We start from the raw sequence: 17,245 nt of genomic DNA, 5'->3' as shown, positions 1-17,245 counted from the left end.
AGATGTTAATTTCAACCACATAGATGTGATAAATTTCATGCATTCTAAAATCATATAGTAAGAGAAACTATTTGTAACTGAGAGAACTAACACAATAAGAAAATGTAGTCAATTTAGAAAGGGAAATATAACAATTATGAAAGTGAATGAAGTAATTAAATTTTAATAATTCTTGATAAAATTAGTCTGGCATTGAAAATATACTTAGCTTTCCTAATCTTAGGGTAAAGCTCTTTAAAAATTATCATGTCATTACTATGCTCTTTACTGAAACTTAAAATACAGACAATTTAAAGCTGCACCATTACCTATTGTTGCACAAAATACTGAGTTTATCAATTTAGAGATAATGCCAATTTAGGGAAATATCTTCCTTCAATATGTATATTAGACCAGAAATACAGTATAGCTTGTAGGGTACTTGACCTCCCCCAGTTTTAATCCTTTGAGTCCTTTGCATCCCATATGAACTCTTGCACCTAGATACAGGAGAAAGTCCATAAATGCCTCACTATACAGAGACAAACATAAAGTCCTATCAATTACACTGTTCCATTTATTTATACCAAATGAGGTAATGTATTTGGGAATATTTGTTAAATATTAAAGTAGTATTTAAAGAGCATGGTATTGTTATCCCTTTCCATGCTCTATCAAATTTCTACTGTGACTGCTGCAGTGTAATAGCCTTTTATCTGAACTTCCTGGTTCTCATTCTCTTTCTGCTCTAAACCACCCTGTCTTTGAAACTTGAGTAACCTTTCTATTTGATCTACTGAAATCATCCTAAAGCTCTGAAAACATGGCTGTTGTTCTCCAATCCTTCTAGACAAATCCAAACCTTTTCATTAAGCAGTAGAAATATTAGTTAACATTGATATTTTCACTTTAATATACACCTCTCCAAACATTCTCCTGTCTCCAAATACCAGCCTCTTCTCATGCTTCCATGACATTTTCCCCTTCTGTTCAAAAGGTATGACGTCCTTTAATATGATGAGATAGATACCCATCATTCTCCAGGGTCTACCTCCAACCTCATTCCTTCTAGTGATCTTCACAGAGAAAAATTCAGCCTACATTTGCACTTTTTAGCCCCCAAAAGGCTACGTATACATGGACCTTTCTCTCTTATAGAGACTTACCATACCACTAGAAAAAAATATTTTTCAAGGGAATATTTATCCCAAAGAATATGATCTATAATTTACTGTGCTGTATCCTTACCATGAATGAATATGAACCTTAAAATGATTATTTGGTCCATTTAATATCTATATTTATTATGCTATAAACTAAGCCCTATTAGTGCTTTCAAACATAAATAACCTAGACCTGATAAATAAAAATTATATTTTTTAAACATAAGCAGGTTGCTAAAATAAAAATATAACTAAGTCTTACACATATATAAACAATCACTGTCATTCTAACAAATTGTATCTATAAAAATAAAATAAAGGAGACAAAGAGAATGAATAAACGTCACCAGAAAAACAAAACAAAACAAATGATATTATGTGTCTGTATCCTTATGAATGCACTTGGGATTACTCGCCATCTAGAAAGCTCTTTCAGTTACTCTCTCACTTGAATCTCTGGACCAAATCCAAGGCTGTCTGGCCTCTTGAAGTTCCTCTAGTTTGCAAAAACTATGAGGTCAACCTCTATAATTTATACACCTCCTTCTAGGGTTACTTTGTAACTAAAACTGCCTTAAGAAAAGAAGAAAGGGATGGGAAGATTTCCAAGGCCTTTATCCTCTGTCGCTAGTTTTCTTTGGGAATAGCATGAAACTTGCCAATATTTCCACCTTAAGAAAACTGTACTCAAGTGTAATAGGATTGTGAGGTCAGTCTAAAGCTGTAGTTGCAAAGCATGGTTTTACTCTGTTATGACCTAAGGACAATAAATTATCCATGTTTAGTTTTCACATCTACACATGCACTTGGTCCAGGGTGGAATTCAGATATCAAAAAAAATCTAAAAGTCTTACATGTATAGTACTTTCTGACTGCCATAACAAAATTCCAAAGACAAGTTAGCTTAAGCACATTTATTTCTCCTAGTTGTGGAAGTTTGAGAATTCCAATATCTAAGGGCTAGCAGATTCTGTTCCCAGAGAGGGCTCTCTACCTGACTTCTAAACAGCTTCCTTCTTTTTGTTCAATATTAGAAAGAGAACATAGGTTTTCTTTCTCTCTTTCAAACACACTAATTTCATCAGGAATTCCCTTATAACTTCATGCAAAAATGACTACTTCCCACTTCCAAATACTATTACACTAACAATGATAAGAAGCACAAACACAGTTCATGGAATTCTCAAGTGCAGCTGGGATGGACAACCATTCACTAAAATCTATGCTTATCAACATTTTGGGTAGGCAAACAAATATAACAGTGTTATGATGAAAAAAAAAAAAAAACAAGATTCTGCCAGACACTTTGTGCCTGTTAAGTGAGACTTTTGATAGTGCAATGGGTAGAATGTTTGGCTTGAACTTGGCAGCCTGGGTTCAACCTTTGGAAAACAGACATCTGGTTACCCCAGCTTACCAGGAGTGATCCTTGGTTACAAAGCCAGGTTAAGCCTTGAGCACCACCGGGTGAGAACTCAAAACAAACAAACAAAAAATAAAAGTCAGAATAAAGTTTGGAAATTTTTTAAATAATTTTTTGTTTGTTTATTTTGGGCCAAACTCAGTGACGCTCAGAGGTTACTCCTGGGTATGTACTCAGAAATTGCTCCTGACTTGGGGGACCATATAGGATGCTGGGATTCAAACCACCTTTAGTCCTGGATCGGTGGCAGCCTTCAAGGCAAATGCCCTATAGCTATTGCTCTGTCTCCTAAAATTTTAAATAATTTAAATAAATAAAAGTAAAATAAAATAAATAAAATATATTTAAGTGATATTAATAATAACTAATGGAAAATATGTGAAAAGTTTTATATTTGTATTTTGCTATTCTCTTTATTTAATTTTCTTTGGGGCTTTTGGCTCTGCACTCAAGAATCACTCCTGGTGATATTCAGGGGACTATTTGTATTTCCAGGGATCAAACCCAGATTGTGGGCATGCAAGGCAAGTACCTTACCACCATATTATCATTCTGCATTTTGTTATTATAAACTCATAAGAAGGTTTCTGGTGGTGATTATGATTTTGTTGAAATAGGTCATTTCAGATAGCAACATTAAAAATGTCTATTAAAGATAATTGATTAATAAATTCAGATAAAAGGCCTGGTATTAAGTGGCATCTATAATATATTTTTTTAGAGCTATAGGACTAAAGAAATAGTAGTTTAGTTAATGATATTGAAAAAAATACAGTCTTGATGGAGAAGGTAGAAAGAGTAGAATACATCCTCCAAAACAGTAAGGCACCTCTGTAGTTATTTTTATGAATATTTTAACAGAAAAATTCTCTACTATTAATTAATTAGTTAACAATCTCAATTATACAGACTATATTTACAAGGAATTTTCTAAAATATTTATCTCTTGTCAATTGATTCATGTTTATTGAGCCAAAACAGAAAAGTTCACATTAACCAAGACCCTTAATAATTGAATTTATTTTAATAGTGATGTGCAAATATCAGAAGTTAAAAAAAGTCATATATTCCATTTTCACATGTGAGAACTCAAATATTTGCTGAGCATCTGTTATGCTCAGGACTAAGCTAGACACAGTATATGTCTCTGGAATTAACTAAAAAAAAAAAGTTAAATTCCAAAAGCATAGAAGAACTCAACGCCCTTATTTACATAGATTCTGGAACTACTTTAGGCCACTACCTCTTAAATTTTATACAGGACTTCCTCCAATGCAATGACTTTCATCTATACTCAATATTCACCACCCTTTATGTTCACTACTCTTTCCTCTCTAATAAAGTAAGCATGCAAGCATAAGACTTTCTTGGACATATTCAGGTTTTATTCTATTAACTCATCAATAATTAGATATGGGTTCAAAATTGTTTCTGCCACTATCCATTCAGTATCAATCATGGGGGCTTCTCTTCTTTTATATGCACATACAGTGTCTGGATCTAGGTGACTCATTCCTGAAAGAATCCAGGAAAATAATATTCTAGTAACCAAAGGATGGACAGGACAAGATGAATGCTGCTGGGCCCGGAGTGATAGCACAGATACAGGGCATTTGCCTTGCAAGCAGCTGACCTGGGACAGACCAGGGTTTGATTTCCTGCATCCCATATGATTCCCAGGCCTGCCAGGAGTAATTTCTGAGCACAGAGCCAGGAGTAACCCCTGAGCACCGCCGGGTGTGGCCCACAAACCTCCTCCAGAAGAAAAAAAAAAAAAAGATAAATGCTGCTCTAACTTTTCAACTGGCATCAGAATTGAAAGAATGGTGGCCAAAGGAAAAAAACTTGTCTCCAGCAAAGAAGCTACTATCCAAGAAGCTTCACAAAACTCTCATTCTCTGATCTGATGCATTAAAGATTGATTAAATATGTCCCATAGCTGCTAAGTTCAAAAATTCTTAGTCTAAGGATAAATGAAATACAATCTTTGTCCTTGAGGAGCTGATCTATTGAGGGAGAGAGACAGACAAAAAGCAGGGGGAAAATTGTAGTATATGTCAAAAACTGTAGGAATCATGCTGTGAGAACAGAACCTCACTACTAACTAACAGTTAATCTCCTTTCTTCATCTCCCCTCTCTAAATGCCACACAGTGGTCACTAAACTTTCTTCATTTATTGTTTCTTTACCTATCACTACCAGAATGTTGGTGTATGTGCTGGCATAATTCAATAGAAAAATAATTTACAGGCATCAGCATTTCAAAGAATTTAGTTGAAAAAAGCTTTTCCAGTTCAATTAATATTTTACCTTTCACCAATGGGAACACTTTACTATTTTTTTGTTTTGTCTTTTAGGTAAAACAAGCACTGCCCAGAATTGTTATAAAATGATGAAATGTTGGGGCCGGAATGGTGGCTCAAGCTGTAAGGCTTCTGCTTTGCCCTCGCTAGCCTAGGACTAGCCATGGTTCGATCCCCCAGCGTCCCATATGGTTTCCCAAGCCAGGAGCGATTTCTGAGCACATAGCCAGGAGTAACCCTTAGCATCACTGGGTGTGCCCTCCCAAAACAAACAGAAATATGATTAAATGTTTACATTGATGAAATGTAAATGATGAAAATGTTTACATCTGCACTAACCCATAAAATCACCCACAAAATCATGTGGCTATAATCCATAAATTCATGTGACTACCTGCACTCCAAAATGGCTAGTGTGGATGTGTACTAAATTATTGCATTTTAATTATTTTAAAATTCAATAGGCACCTATGCCCAAGGATATTATCATTTCAAATATGTATTAAGTCTTTCAGGGTTATTTAATACAGCATAAACTTTCTTTTTAAATATTTTAAATTTTTTATATGTTTATTTAAACATCTTAATTACAAACATGATTGTAGTTGGGTTTCAGTCATATAAAGAACACCCATCTTCACCACTGCAACATTTCTTTTTTTTTTTTTCTGGGTCACCTGGCGGGTGACCTTTACCCGCGCAAAAATTCGTCTCACATCGGCAGTGAGGACCCGGGCGTCACCCCGGGTCGTTATTTTCCTTACTCATAAGTTTAAGGCATACTGCAACATTTCTGTCACTAATGCTCTAAATCTCCCTCCAAACCAACCCCTGGCTATATTTGAGACAGGCTTTCTACAAAACATGTTATAATAAGTCTTTGGAAAACTTCAAATATGGGAAAAATTAGGTTTCTTTTGCAACCTTAAGTCCTGATAGAGGTACTTTCAATCAGATACTAATAGTTTAAAGTTCATTAGAAACACACATATGTGTCTTTTTAAACTAACTGACTTCAGCCATAAGCTCTTCCCCTTAATTGCTGGGGAAGCTACTCCTGGCTCTGTGGTCAGAGTTGACTCTTAAGAATGCTCAGGGTACCAAGTTGTGCCAGGGTTTGAACTAGGTTACCATAACATTATCTAATGAAATGGGAAGCATTCTAAAGGATTTGAAAATTAAGATAATTGAAACACCCGGCACAATCTCTTGGGAAAAACACAACTTAGCTCTAAATGAAAAAAATAAATCTTAAAAAGTGGCATTAAAAGGCTGGGGGCGAGGGTCAACGGCAAAATATATGCTGTGCATGCATAAAAACTGGATTCAGTCCCTCGTACTGTAGTAAAAATTAAGAGTAAAGGCTTTCAGTGTGGATTTGAGTCGGATCAGGTTGTAGACTTTGCATCTTTATGTAGTTATTAATTCTTAGTAGTAACTAGCAGATAGAAGGCAGTTTATTAATTAATTATAAGTCAATTAATTAATTCAATTAATTAAAATATTAATAAAAGTGAAATTAAAGTGGTATGGATAGAAATGTTCTATATACTTAACACTATAGTTGTTACATGACCATGTACATGTGACACAACATCGAAGACTCTGTGCTAGAAAAGTCAACTCATGTATTAATTGTTTTAATGGTAGAGGGTAAGAAGGGCATGAAATAGGGAAGTTACGAATAAGGAATTTGCATTAAAATAAATGGTAATGTGAAATGCAGCAACACATTTTCTAGATAGAACAGTATCTTTTGGGAGTGAGAGGAGAAAATGACAGTCTCTTGGGCATCAGAAGAAATACAGGGATGGTACAGGAATGGAAAAGACAAGTCGGGCTGGGCGGTGGCGCTGGAGGTAAGGTACCTGCCTTGCCTGCGCTAGCCTAGGACGGACCGCGGTTCGATCCCCCGGTGTCCCATATGGTCCCCCAAGAAGCCAGGAGCAACTTCTGAGCGCATAGCCAGGAGTAACCCCTGAGCGTCACAGGGTGTGGCCCAAAAAACCAAAAAAAAAAAAAACCAAAAAAAAAAAAAAAAGAAAAGACAAGTCATCTCATTTCTCTGTACCTCAGTTTCTTTAGCAGTAAAATGTGTTAAATGAAAAGTTTTACTTAAAATTGTTTTGAAAGCATGAAACAAGAAATGGCAGAGAATCAATTAAGTATTGTGTGAGCATCCAGCTAATATTGAGAAGATAAAATAAAATCCAAATTCATTTTCTCAATCATACTCTTCCTTTAAGGTCCTCTGGTGGTCCTGAATGAATAATTTTAATTTCTCTACTAGAGTCTGAACTCTTGGGGAATAAGTCATCAAGCAAAGCTTCCCCCTTTAACATAGCTCATATCTTTCTAGAGTAAAGAAAATGAGAAAACATAGCTCATGCTTCAAAACAAACAAATAGAACCAAGAAGTTTTGTCTGAAGCAAGATTTCTACAACATAAAAGTTTAAGGCAACTTTCCAAGTCTCTAGTGTAGACATGAAAACATAAATCAGTTCATCAATGAAATGATTTATCCTGGCAAACTTCCCAAAAGAAAAGCAGCAATAATCTATATAAAATGGAATAATAACATCAAATCAAGATTTGTTACTCTGGAAAAAATAAGGCATTACTTTTATGAATGGAGTTTAGGTATTATTTGACTTATTTTCTGTTCTCAATTAAAATTTGTTTTGGGAGGATAAAAAGATTAAGCTGAAAGTGGCTTTGATCAATTCCATACTCAGGAAAAATGAATTTGTACAGAGGAGTTGGGCATAGTTCCATAAGTTTGCGTACTCTTATAATAGGAAGGCATGACTAAAAATCTCAGAATCTGATTTATTCCATATTTAACAATAATATTTAGACAACTAAACTTAGTATACTTTACAGGGTTATAGCCCACTTAATTAAATGATCTTAAATTCTCAACAATTGAAAGAAGCTATTCCTTAAAAGTTCTTTCAACATCTACCTCTCCTCAATGACTCATAGTTAAGCCTCCTTACAGGAAAGAAAGCTTTTGCAAACTTTTCCCATTACCCATTTAGTGGGTCAAGATTAAATAATAACTAAAGTGTATAGTCATTATATTAGTTTTCCACCTAGTAGAAAACCGCTTCATTATTTTAGAGAAGGTTCAAGTGCATAAATAGGGAATTACTTTGGAGTCATCTTTAATTTCTGTCTCTCTGATTGAGTCTCCTTAAATTAAGTCACATAAATGTTGTGTGCTACTAGTATGATTTTAAAAAACACTAAGTTAGGGGTGAGAAATCAAGTTCACAATAAAATCTTGTTAATAATCCAGAAACTAAGATTTTCCATGTCAAACTAGTTCAATAGATGCCAGAGTGAGAACATGGAACAGTAGTATTAGCATATTTTGGAAATGTACCTGACAGAGACATTTTTCAGGCCCTACCCATACCTACTAAATCAGAAACTCTTAGTAGACAGCATAATCTCTGTATTAATAAGTTCTCCAGGTAATTCTAATTCAAATTCACAGTCCTTCAAAGACTTTGACATAGGTGATCTTGGCCAAAGCAGCTGAGGCTAAAGATCAACCTTAATGTGAAGGAGAGAGGTAGGAGAGAAAAAGAGAGGGAGACAAAGAGAAAAGATAGAAAGAGAATTAAAGAGAAAAATAGAAAAATACTGCCACAGAAGCAGGCAGAGGGCTGCGGGGAGGGCGGGAGAGAAATGGGGCTTTGGTGGCCCGAAATACGAACTTGGCGAAAGGTGTTTACATTGTATTACTGAAACTCCATCATAAACAACTTTGTAACTGTGTGTGAGGGGAAACAACTGTATTATGAACAACCTTGTAAATCATGGTGTTCAAAATAATTTTTGGAATTCTAAAAAAAAAAAAAAACCCAACCTGGATATAATCTTCCAGATAGAGGAACTGATACATTTAATCTCTGCTCTTTAATAAAACAAAACAAATATTATGTTTCACTTCATTCCCTATTGATGCTCAATAGCAATTTGATAAATGATGTCTTTTCACTGGAAATAATATGATGAAAATGTTTCAAGAGATAAAAGAGATCATAGAGTGGGTACTGTGCTTATTTTGCCCATTGCTGACTTGAGTTCAATTCTTGGCATCCCTTAAAGTTCCCTGAGCCCTCTAGGAGAGATCTCTGAATGTAAAGCCAAGTTCTACAATTTGCTCCTGGGATAATGGTTAGAAGTACATTAATATCAATCTATGTACAGAAGTTGTCATCATGCATTATAAATTGTCAGATAAAACAGATTTTTCCTGAACATTTATTGTGTCAGGCCACCCTGTTGGTTTCAAGGACACTAAAATAATGATTATGTCCAGGAGAATGATAATAAACATTGAGGGAAAATAATTGAAGTGGAGGCTGAAATTTTTCTCTGTAAAAAAAAGTATGTAGAATGCATGTAGGTTTGCTTCAGTCTTTCATAATGTGCCATCAGAAGAAAAACAGGACATCCATCATACTTGAGCTTGCTAAGCATCACATATTAGAAAAAAACCCTAATTTTTAAGAAGGGAAGGGATACGAAACAATCATCTTTAGGACACATTTTGTGTTCTAACAAATATATTCAATGCCATCTTATAAGCTCGTACTATTAAGAAATAATTTAAATTTATAAAGTTAAATTTTATATCAGGCAATAAAGAAAATTTTCAGTAACCAAAATAAAATACCCAATAACAGTAGACTGCAAATAATGCTTTCTTTAGAAAGGTCTGTATATTATGTGATCTTGGAAGGGCATATCATTCAGCCACAAAAAAGAAAGTGATGATTTATGTATAATATGAATGAATCTAGCTATATCATGTCAAGTGAGCAAAGCTAGACACACATTACATTCTTCTATTTAAATGAAATGCTCAAAATTGGAAAACCTATAGAAAAAAAGAGATTAAATAATGACTGTAAATGGAGTTGCTATGGGAGGTAGCCAGAAGGTTTTGTAATTAGACAATGTGATACTTATTATCTTTGTTAAGTGCACTAAAAGCACTTTAAAATGGGGAAAGGAAATGAAAAGGCATTTTTCTGAGGAAGATCAACAGATGTACAACAGAAACATGAAAAAATGCTCATCATCACATATCATTAGGGAAATACAAATTAAGACAACAATGAGATACCATCTTATAACAGTGAGACCAGTGAGGATGGCACATATCAAAAATACTGGGAACAATTTGTGTTGGTGGGGATGTGGTGAGAAAAGAACTTTCATCTACTCTTAGTAGAAATGCTACTTGGTTAAGCACCTGTGGAAAACAGTATGGGGGTTCTCAAAAAACTAAGAGTTGATATACCATATGATTCATCATTCCTGCTTTTGGATATCTATCTCTCGGGTAAAAAACTTCTGATTCAAAAGGATGCATGCACGTTGCTATTTATCACAGTATTCAGTACAATAATTAAAAGTTGGAATCAACTTTTAGATTTCCAACAACAAACAAATGGACCATGAAGATGTGGTACATATATACGATGGAATACTACGTAGCTATAATGAATGATGCAATCATGCAATTTGCTGCAACATGGGTAGAAATGGAAGATATTGTGTTGAATAAAATAAGCCAGAAGAAGGATAAATATAGAATGATGCCCACCTATATGTGATAATTGGAATCACTACATGAAAAGATACAATTAATTAAATGGGAATTGTCTCACATACTCTTGACCCCAGAGTACATACTGGGAGAAACACATATATAAAAGGATGAGATACAAGGCTAAGAAGACTCAAGTGTATTTGTGGTGTTTAAAAAATTTCTAAACTAAATATCAAAGCCAAAGTCAACAACAATGAAAAAATGAGACTGAAACTTTAACAAATCAAAACTTAAATTGGGCCTATGGAGCTGGCAGGGCAGGGGTAGGCACTAGGTGTTTAGAGAGCACTCAGAAAATTGGTGGATGGAAGTTGGTATTGATAGTGGAATTGATCTGAAACATTGAATGTCCAAAACCCAACTATGAAGAACTTTGTAACAATATTTTCAATAAAATATTAAAAAGATATGTTAGCATTATACCTGCAAAAAACAACAACAAAACTAAATAAAAACTAAAACAAAAATTGTATGATAGCAAAGCATATTTCAATTGTGACAACATTTTATGGGCTAGAGCAATAGCACAGTGAATAGGGCTCTTGCCTTGCACATGGCCTATAAAGTTTGATCCCCAGTATTCTATTCAAATAATCTATGATGCACCTCCAGAAGTAATTCTGAGTAAGAGCTAGGTGTAACTCCTGAGCATGGCCAGGTGTTGCACCCAAACAAAAAATAATAAACATAAGTAATATCTAAGTAAACAAACATAATTTCAGAATGTATTTAGGGAATATGGTTTGGATGGCATGTAAAGCAATATCTGATAGTGATTCTCATACTGCACTGAGATTTACTTTAAAGAAATTCAAGTAACAAGAGGATGGACTTTGTTGCAAAATAGATTTATAATAAAAATTAAATTTAACAGGTATGTATTTGATGACTAAAAAGACTTTCTAAACTGGTCCCTCAACCCATTTACTTCATTTTAGAGAAAATCAGAGGACCAGAGTTCCATACAAATCTTTTTTAATTAATAAATTAACTAATCAAATCACCATGAGATAAACAGTTAAAAAGTTGCTCGTGATTGTCAATCATATAATGTACAACATCCATCAAAAGAGCACATTTTCCTCCACCAATGCCCTCTTTTTCCCTCCCACCCCCTATTATCTTTCCCTTCCCCCTGCCTGTCTCTGTGGCAGACATTTTCTTCTTTTTCTTTTCTCTCTCTTCCTTTTCTCTTTTAGACACATGCTGAGCTAAATGAGTCTCTCTCTCTCTCTCTCTCTCTCTCTCTCTCTCTCTCTCTCTCTCACACACACACACGGGGAGAGAGAGAGAAGAGAGAAAGAGAGAGAAGGGTCAGTTTTATTTGTGACATATAAAAAACATAGTATAGTAATAATATCCAGAAACAATAGAGACTAGGGCCAGGTTGTCCAGTTCATGGTAGGAAACTTGCCACAAATAGAACGGGAGTGCAGTTAGGGCAGAGAAGGGACCACTACGACAATGAGAGTTGGAACTGGTCATTCTGGCTAAGAACTGTGTGCTGAAGGAGGTAAAATGATACGTGATACCGATGCAAATCTTAAGACAATCATAAGCTAAACATAATCTCTGAGAACTTTATAAAGTTTATGAATTTAAAATTTCTCCACATGTACCTGTGTGTAGGCGGGCAATTGATAAACCATATTTGCATCACAATTCTCCGTAGAAAAGGATTTCATTTTTTGTGAAGATTACTGCGCCAAGCAGCACCTTCTATTGGATGAAAATACAGGCTTATCTATTTTCTTATTATCATATTTAAAATAAGATAAAGTGGGAAGACCTTGTAGCTGACAAGGGTTAAATGTGTGGACGCCAAACTGAGGTACGTATTGAAGCCCTCTGGTCAAACCTATTATATTCCAATCAACTAGAAATCTTAGTGCAGGGGAAAAAATGCACTTATATTAATAAAAAGCAAAAAAAAAAAATCAATCTTACAGTGCTTCCGGGAGGAATAAAGTGACTGGAACATGTGCATCTGCAGTCAAGCTAACTATTCAAACTGGTTAAATCAGAAGAAAATTTGAGGACATAAATGTGCACCCTGGAACATCAGCCATCAATAAGAGAGGAATCCGTGTATCGTGGATAAATTAACCTACAACTCAGCTCTAACTTTGACAGTGGAGCCAGAAACGCCGATAGAATTTTTGATTAAACTATTTTTTTTGTGAAGTAACTGCCCAGACTTGGATATGACTAAAGTATTGCAAACCACTAGCGAGCAATCAGGTTGGTGCTTGTTCCTGTCACTTTGTTTTGGAGCTGTACGTGTCTCTCCGTATAACATCAGACACGTGTCTTTTTCTTTTCCTTTTTTGTTATCTGAGCACAAAACCCAGTACATGAAATTAGCAGCAAAAGCGCGTTTTTACAGCAAGCAACCCAGGAACTAGTTTATTTTTCAGACTGTATTTTCCTTCTCTTGTGTATCTAAAATATATATATATATATATATATATATATATATATATATATATATAGAGAGAGAGAGAGAGAGAGAGAGAGAGAGAGAGAGAGGTTCCCTCTACACTTTGCCCCTCCCAGCCCCCCAATAAAAGAGAGAGAAGCGAGGTGCCTAAGCGGACAGCAACCCTGAAAGCTTGAACCTTGATCTGGGCAGCCTGAGCTCTTGGGAGAAGCTGATAGGAGTAGGGGGTCTCAGTCCCACGCGGCCAATCCCCACCGCACCCCACCAAGGCACCCCGACTACACCGCCCCCTTTTCCAGCTAGCTCCTAGGCGACGGCCGCCAACCACCTCCAGCCCTAAAATGCACCTCCCTCCCTTTCCCAACGTGTCCCCAAAGGTCCAAGAGGGGAACTCTCCTCCACCGAAGTCTGCACACTCACCCAGGCTGCAAAGGCTGAGCAGCTGGACCCAGGCGAGGAAGCGCTGTTGGAGGAGCATTTTCGAGATGATCCCGAGTCCACCCGCCCCGGGCTCCTTCGCTGCCCGGGATGGAGGGGACAGAGGGGCGCGAGGCAATGCTTTCGCTTGCGCTGTCCAGTGTATAGAGTGGTAGAGAGAAATGAGAGTGAGAGAGAGAAAAAAAGAGAAGGGGGAGGGAGGGAGGACGAGAGAGAGAAAGGGTGGAAGAGAAAGCGAGAGAAAGAGAGCAAGAGGGAGAGAGAAGAGAAAGAGAGAGAGAAAGAGAAAGAAGGGGGTAGATGGCTTTGGAGACTGGACAGAGAGCGGGGAGATGCTGCTGCTGGTGGTCCCGGGGATGCTGCGGGCGCCCCTAGCCCCGGTGCACGTCGCCTAGCGGCGGGCGCGAGTCGGCTCCAGCGCGGGCTGCAGCCGCGATCTGAGCCTCGGCCGAGAGCGCAGCGAGCGCGGCGACTCCGGTGCCGGGTGCGCGCTCGGGCCGGGCTGTGCGCGCCGCGGTAGGGCACGGCACGGCGGGGGCGGGGGCCCCAGGCCCGGGGTCGCGCGTCAGGAGTGGGGCGCGGCTGGCATGGATGGCAGAGAGAAAGAGAGAGCGGGGGGGGGGGGGGGGAGAGAGATGCCCTGCCCCCCACTCCCACACAGCAGGTGCTTGAGTTCCTGGAACTAGCTGGGCTTTAGAAGAAAATGTCTCTGCATGAAGATGACTCCAAACGCCCCTCTCTCCCTTTTGTCCTGTACACCCAAAGAATTGCACATTTGGGGATTCCTGAAATGTCTTCACTGTACTGTTTTCCTACTCCAGGATGCTCTGGGGCTGGGACTAAAACTTGAGTGGGGTCTCACGGCTGAGCTAGGCTCCTTTCTCTCCTTTCTTGCTTTTACCTAAAGTAGTTTTGATCCCTATTACCTCTCATACCTTAGTCCACTGGGACCCGGTCCATTGCCCCCACCCGCCCCGCAATGCCAAACTGACTCCAGTGCATTTCTGCCCAGGATTGCTCAGAACTTTATGTCATTATTTGGTTGAAAGATACTCAAGAGAAACAGAACACTTGCCTCCTGCTATCTGCATAGCTGGTCAGATTTAGCTCTACATGTTAGACCATAGGTTGATTTCCAAAACTGCACTGTGAGCTTTGAAAGAAAGATTGTTTTTGCTTTCATAACTCCAACTCCTAGCAGAGTGCCAAAATAATTAGTAGGTGCCCCTAACTTTCTGTTGAATTGAGACCCAAAGGAAAAGATAACAGACAACTGCGAGTTTGACTACTGCCTGTCCACAGAATACATTGTTACTTTTTAAAAATATATATTTATTTAAGCACCATGATTACAAGCATGTTTGTGGTTGGGTTTTAGTTAAAAAAAAAAAAAAAAGAAAGAACACTTTCTTCCCCCTTCACCAGTGCAAAGTTCCCCTCACCAATGCTCTCCATCTCTCTCCTCCCCATCCCTTGCCTGCATTCAAGACAGGCATTCTATTTCAGAGAATACATATTTCAATAGATTGTAGTGATGTTTCCTACTTTTATGAGAACTTATTTGAAGCCCTTTGAGGTATTCACTCTTAAGGCATAGAATTTAAAGTTATAGAATTGTGCCTTATATTCTTAGTAACCATTTGATGTAGAATGTCTGTACCATGTATACTTTTCTGTGTTCTGTTCTTGTGTCAAAAATAGTACTTTAGCTTCAAAAATGTAAAGAAAACTTATTGCATATAAAATTGGCTTTAGAATAGAGTTCAGGTCTTACAAACGGTTCACTTTAATATTGAATCTCTGAAATAAGGTTAAATGTGCAAAGCTATTGGCATAACCTACTATTGTTTTTGAAATGCATCATAGTCATGTAGTAAGTTTGGGATCTATCTGAAAACTTATTCTGAAATGCACATAAATATTAGGAAATTTAACTTTATCCTATGTACTCCCTGAATAGAAATAAGTAAAAATTACATTTGATGCTTATTCATGTAAATTTATATTTAGGTTTTTTTCCTAGTATAAGATAAATAATATGCTAAGCAGCCAGAGAATATAGGCTGAAATTTGCAGAGATGTTCTCCAGAGATTAACAAGTAAAAATTGATATCCAGGAGCAAGAGGACAAGAATAAAAGTAAATACTATGTACTATAAATCAATATGGATTGAAGTGCCAGAGGGACAAAACAACAGAATGGCACTTGCTTTGCATTGGGCAATCCTGATTTGATCCCTGGTACATCAAATATCTCCTGAGATCCACTAGAAGTAATTCATGAGTGTAGAGCCAAGATTAATCTCTGAGCACTGCCAGGTGAGCCCCCTCTCCCCTCAAGAAACCATTGTGGATTAAATTTGATCAGACTAAGTAATATTGTTTTGTTTTGTTTTTGTTTTGAGGCTGCACCCGTTGACACTTAGGGGTTACTCCTGGCTATGAGTTCAGAAATTGCTCCTGGCTTGGGGGACCATACGGGACACAGGGAGATCAAACTTCGGTCTTTCCTAGGTCAACCGCTTGCAAGGCAAATGACCTACCAGTGCGCCACAGCTCCGGTTCCAGACTAAGCAATATTAAACTATGGATGATGTTGATTTTTTAGGGGAGATGTTTGCACTTGAAACACTGAGAGAGAACCACAAATGGATCTTCCAAAATTTTACCTCTTTCAAGGAACTTTTGTTTCAGGGAGATTGTTGGTGGTGTTCCAGGTTTGCTGATGCAGATTTGAGATCTCAAATCTCCTAGAACCCTGATTTGCCTACCAATAATATCCAACAATAACAACAAAATTCATTCTGATTCTATTGTTACTTGACCCCCAAAAGATATTAGTGATTTTCTTTTAGGTGGAGCACAAAAGAAGGAACATAATTAAAAAAAGAGGTGGGTAGGAAGGTGGCTGAGCTCTACTATTTACTTTTTTTAAGCTAAAATCATTGCTATTCATCTGGAAAGAACAAAGCCATCTTGGAGTCCTAGTCAAGTGGTTGCTAAAAGTGTTTTTGTTTGTTTGTTTTTTGCTGGTAGCAAGATGACAATTAAAGCCTTTGATTGAGTGTCAGCAAGAAAAAAAACAATTTAGGAGAGAAAACCAGTCCATGATGATTTAATCATCCTGAGAAGGGTGTTGGAGTTGAAAGCTTGAAAAATTCATGTCCTTGAAAAATAGGTCATTCATTGCTGTAGTCCAAATGTGAACAAAAGAAGAGATCAGAAGGGCGGACATCAGAACCTAATGTATTTCTCATTTCATAACTTTATAGGAGTCATAGTCATATTTAAACCTTGTTATGCCAGATTAATATACATAGACATTATGAATTAAAGTCAGAGACCTGTAAAACCAAATGATTATAGAGTTTATCATCTAACACCATGATCACCTGGGTTCTTTAAAAATTTATCCTGTGTTGCTATAAAGGTAGTAATGTAGGCAAGGTTCTTGCCTTGAACATAGCCCACTTCCGCTCAGTCTCTAATCCCCAGCACAATTCATGGTCACCTGAGTACCACAGAAATGATTTTGAGCACTGAGCCAGGATTAAGCCCTGAGCCTGGCTGGGTGTTGCCACAAAACCCAAATCCTCAGCATTCAACACATTTCTAATGTGTGTCCATTATGTATCATATATTGTTTCAGGATTAACCTTTCAAGGATGAATAGCCCCATCCCTAGCATAAAGAGATTCAGTCTAATTGAAAGGAAAGGTGTTGCAACATTTCCTACTACAAAATGTCTTTGCAAAGGATTGCAAGTTAAACTTGAATAGTATATAAACAAAGAATACCTTTCAGCACAAAATTATTTATTTCACTTGAATGCACTACACTTAATAATAATATTTAATATACAAATA

The 17,245-nt window shown here is 37.0% G+C and overlaps 1 protein-coding gene and 1 pseudogene across 3 annotated transcripts in view; both read right to left on the bottom strand.

Annotated features, from left to right (window-relative positions):
* PTPRZ1 (protein tyrosine phosphatase receptor type Z1) overlaps positions 1-13,497 on the bottom strand; it is a 203,795-nt gene extending 190,298 nt beyond the window's left edge. For all 3 annotated transcript variants that reach the window (XM_049771087.1, XM_049771088.1, XM_049771089.1), the window contains exon 1: positions 13,362-13,497. In XM_049771087.1, coding sequence (XP_049627044.1) covers positions 13,362-13,419 — 58 coding nt within the window. In that variant the 5' untranslated portion in view covers positions 13,420-13,497. The remainder of the gene's footprint in view (positions 1-13,361) is intronic.
* LOC125994974 (uncharacterized) lies at positions 5,550-5,649 on the bottom strand (annotated as a pseudogene).
* Positions 13,498-17,245: the final 3,748 nt, after the last annotated feature.

This window comes from Suncus etruscus, chromosome 1 (genome assembly GCF_024139225.1).
Source record: "Suncus etruscus isolate mSunEtr1 chromosome 1, mSunEtr1.pri.cur, whole genome shotgun sequence".
Taxonomy (NCBI): domain Eukaryota; kingdom Metazoa; phylum Chordata; class Mammalia; order Eulipotyphla; family Soricidae; genus Suncus; species Suncus etruscus.
The sequence above is the reverse complement of the archived record's forward strand: the minus strand, read 5'-3'. Positions and strand labels throughout refer to the sequence as shown.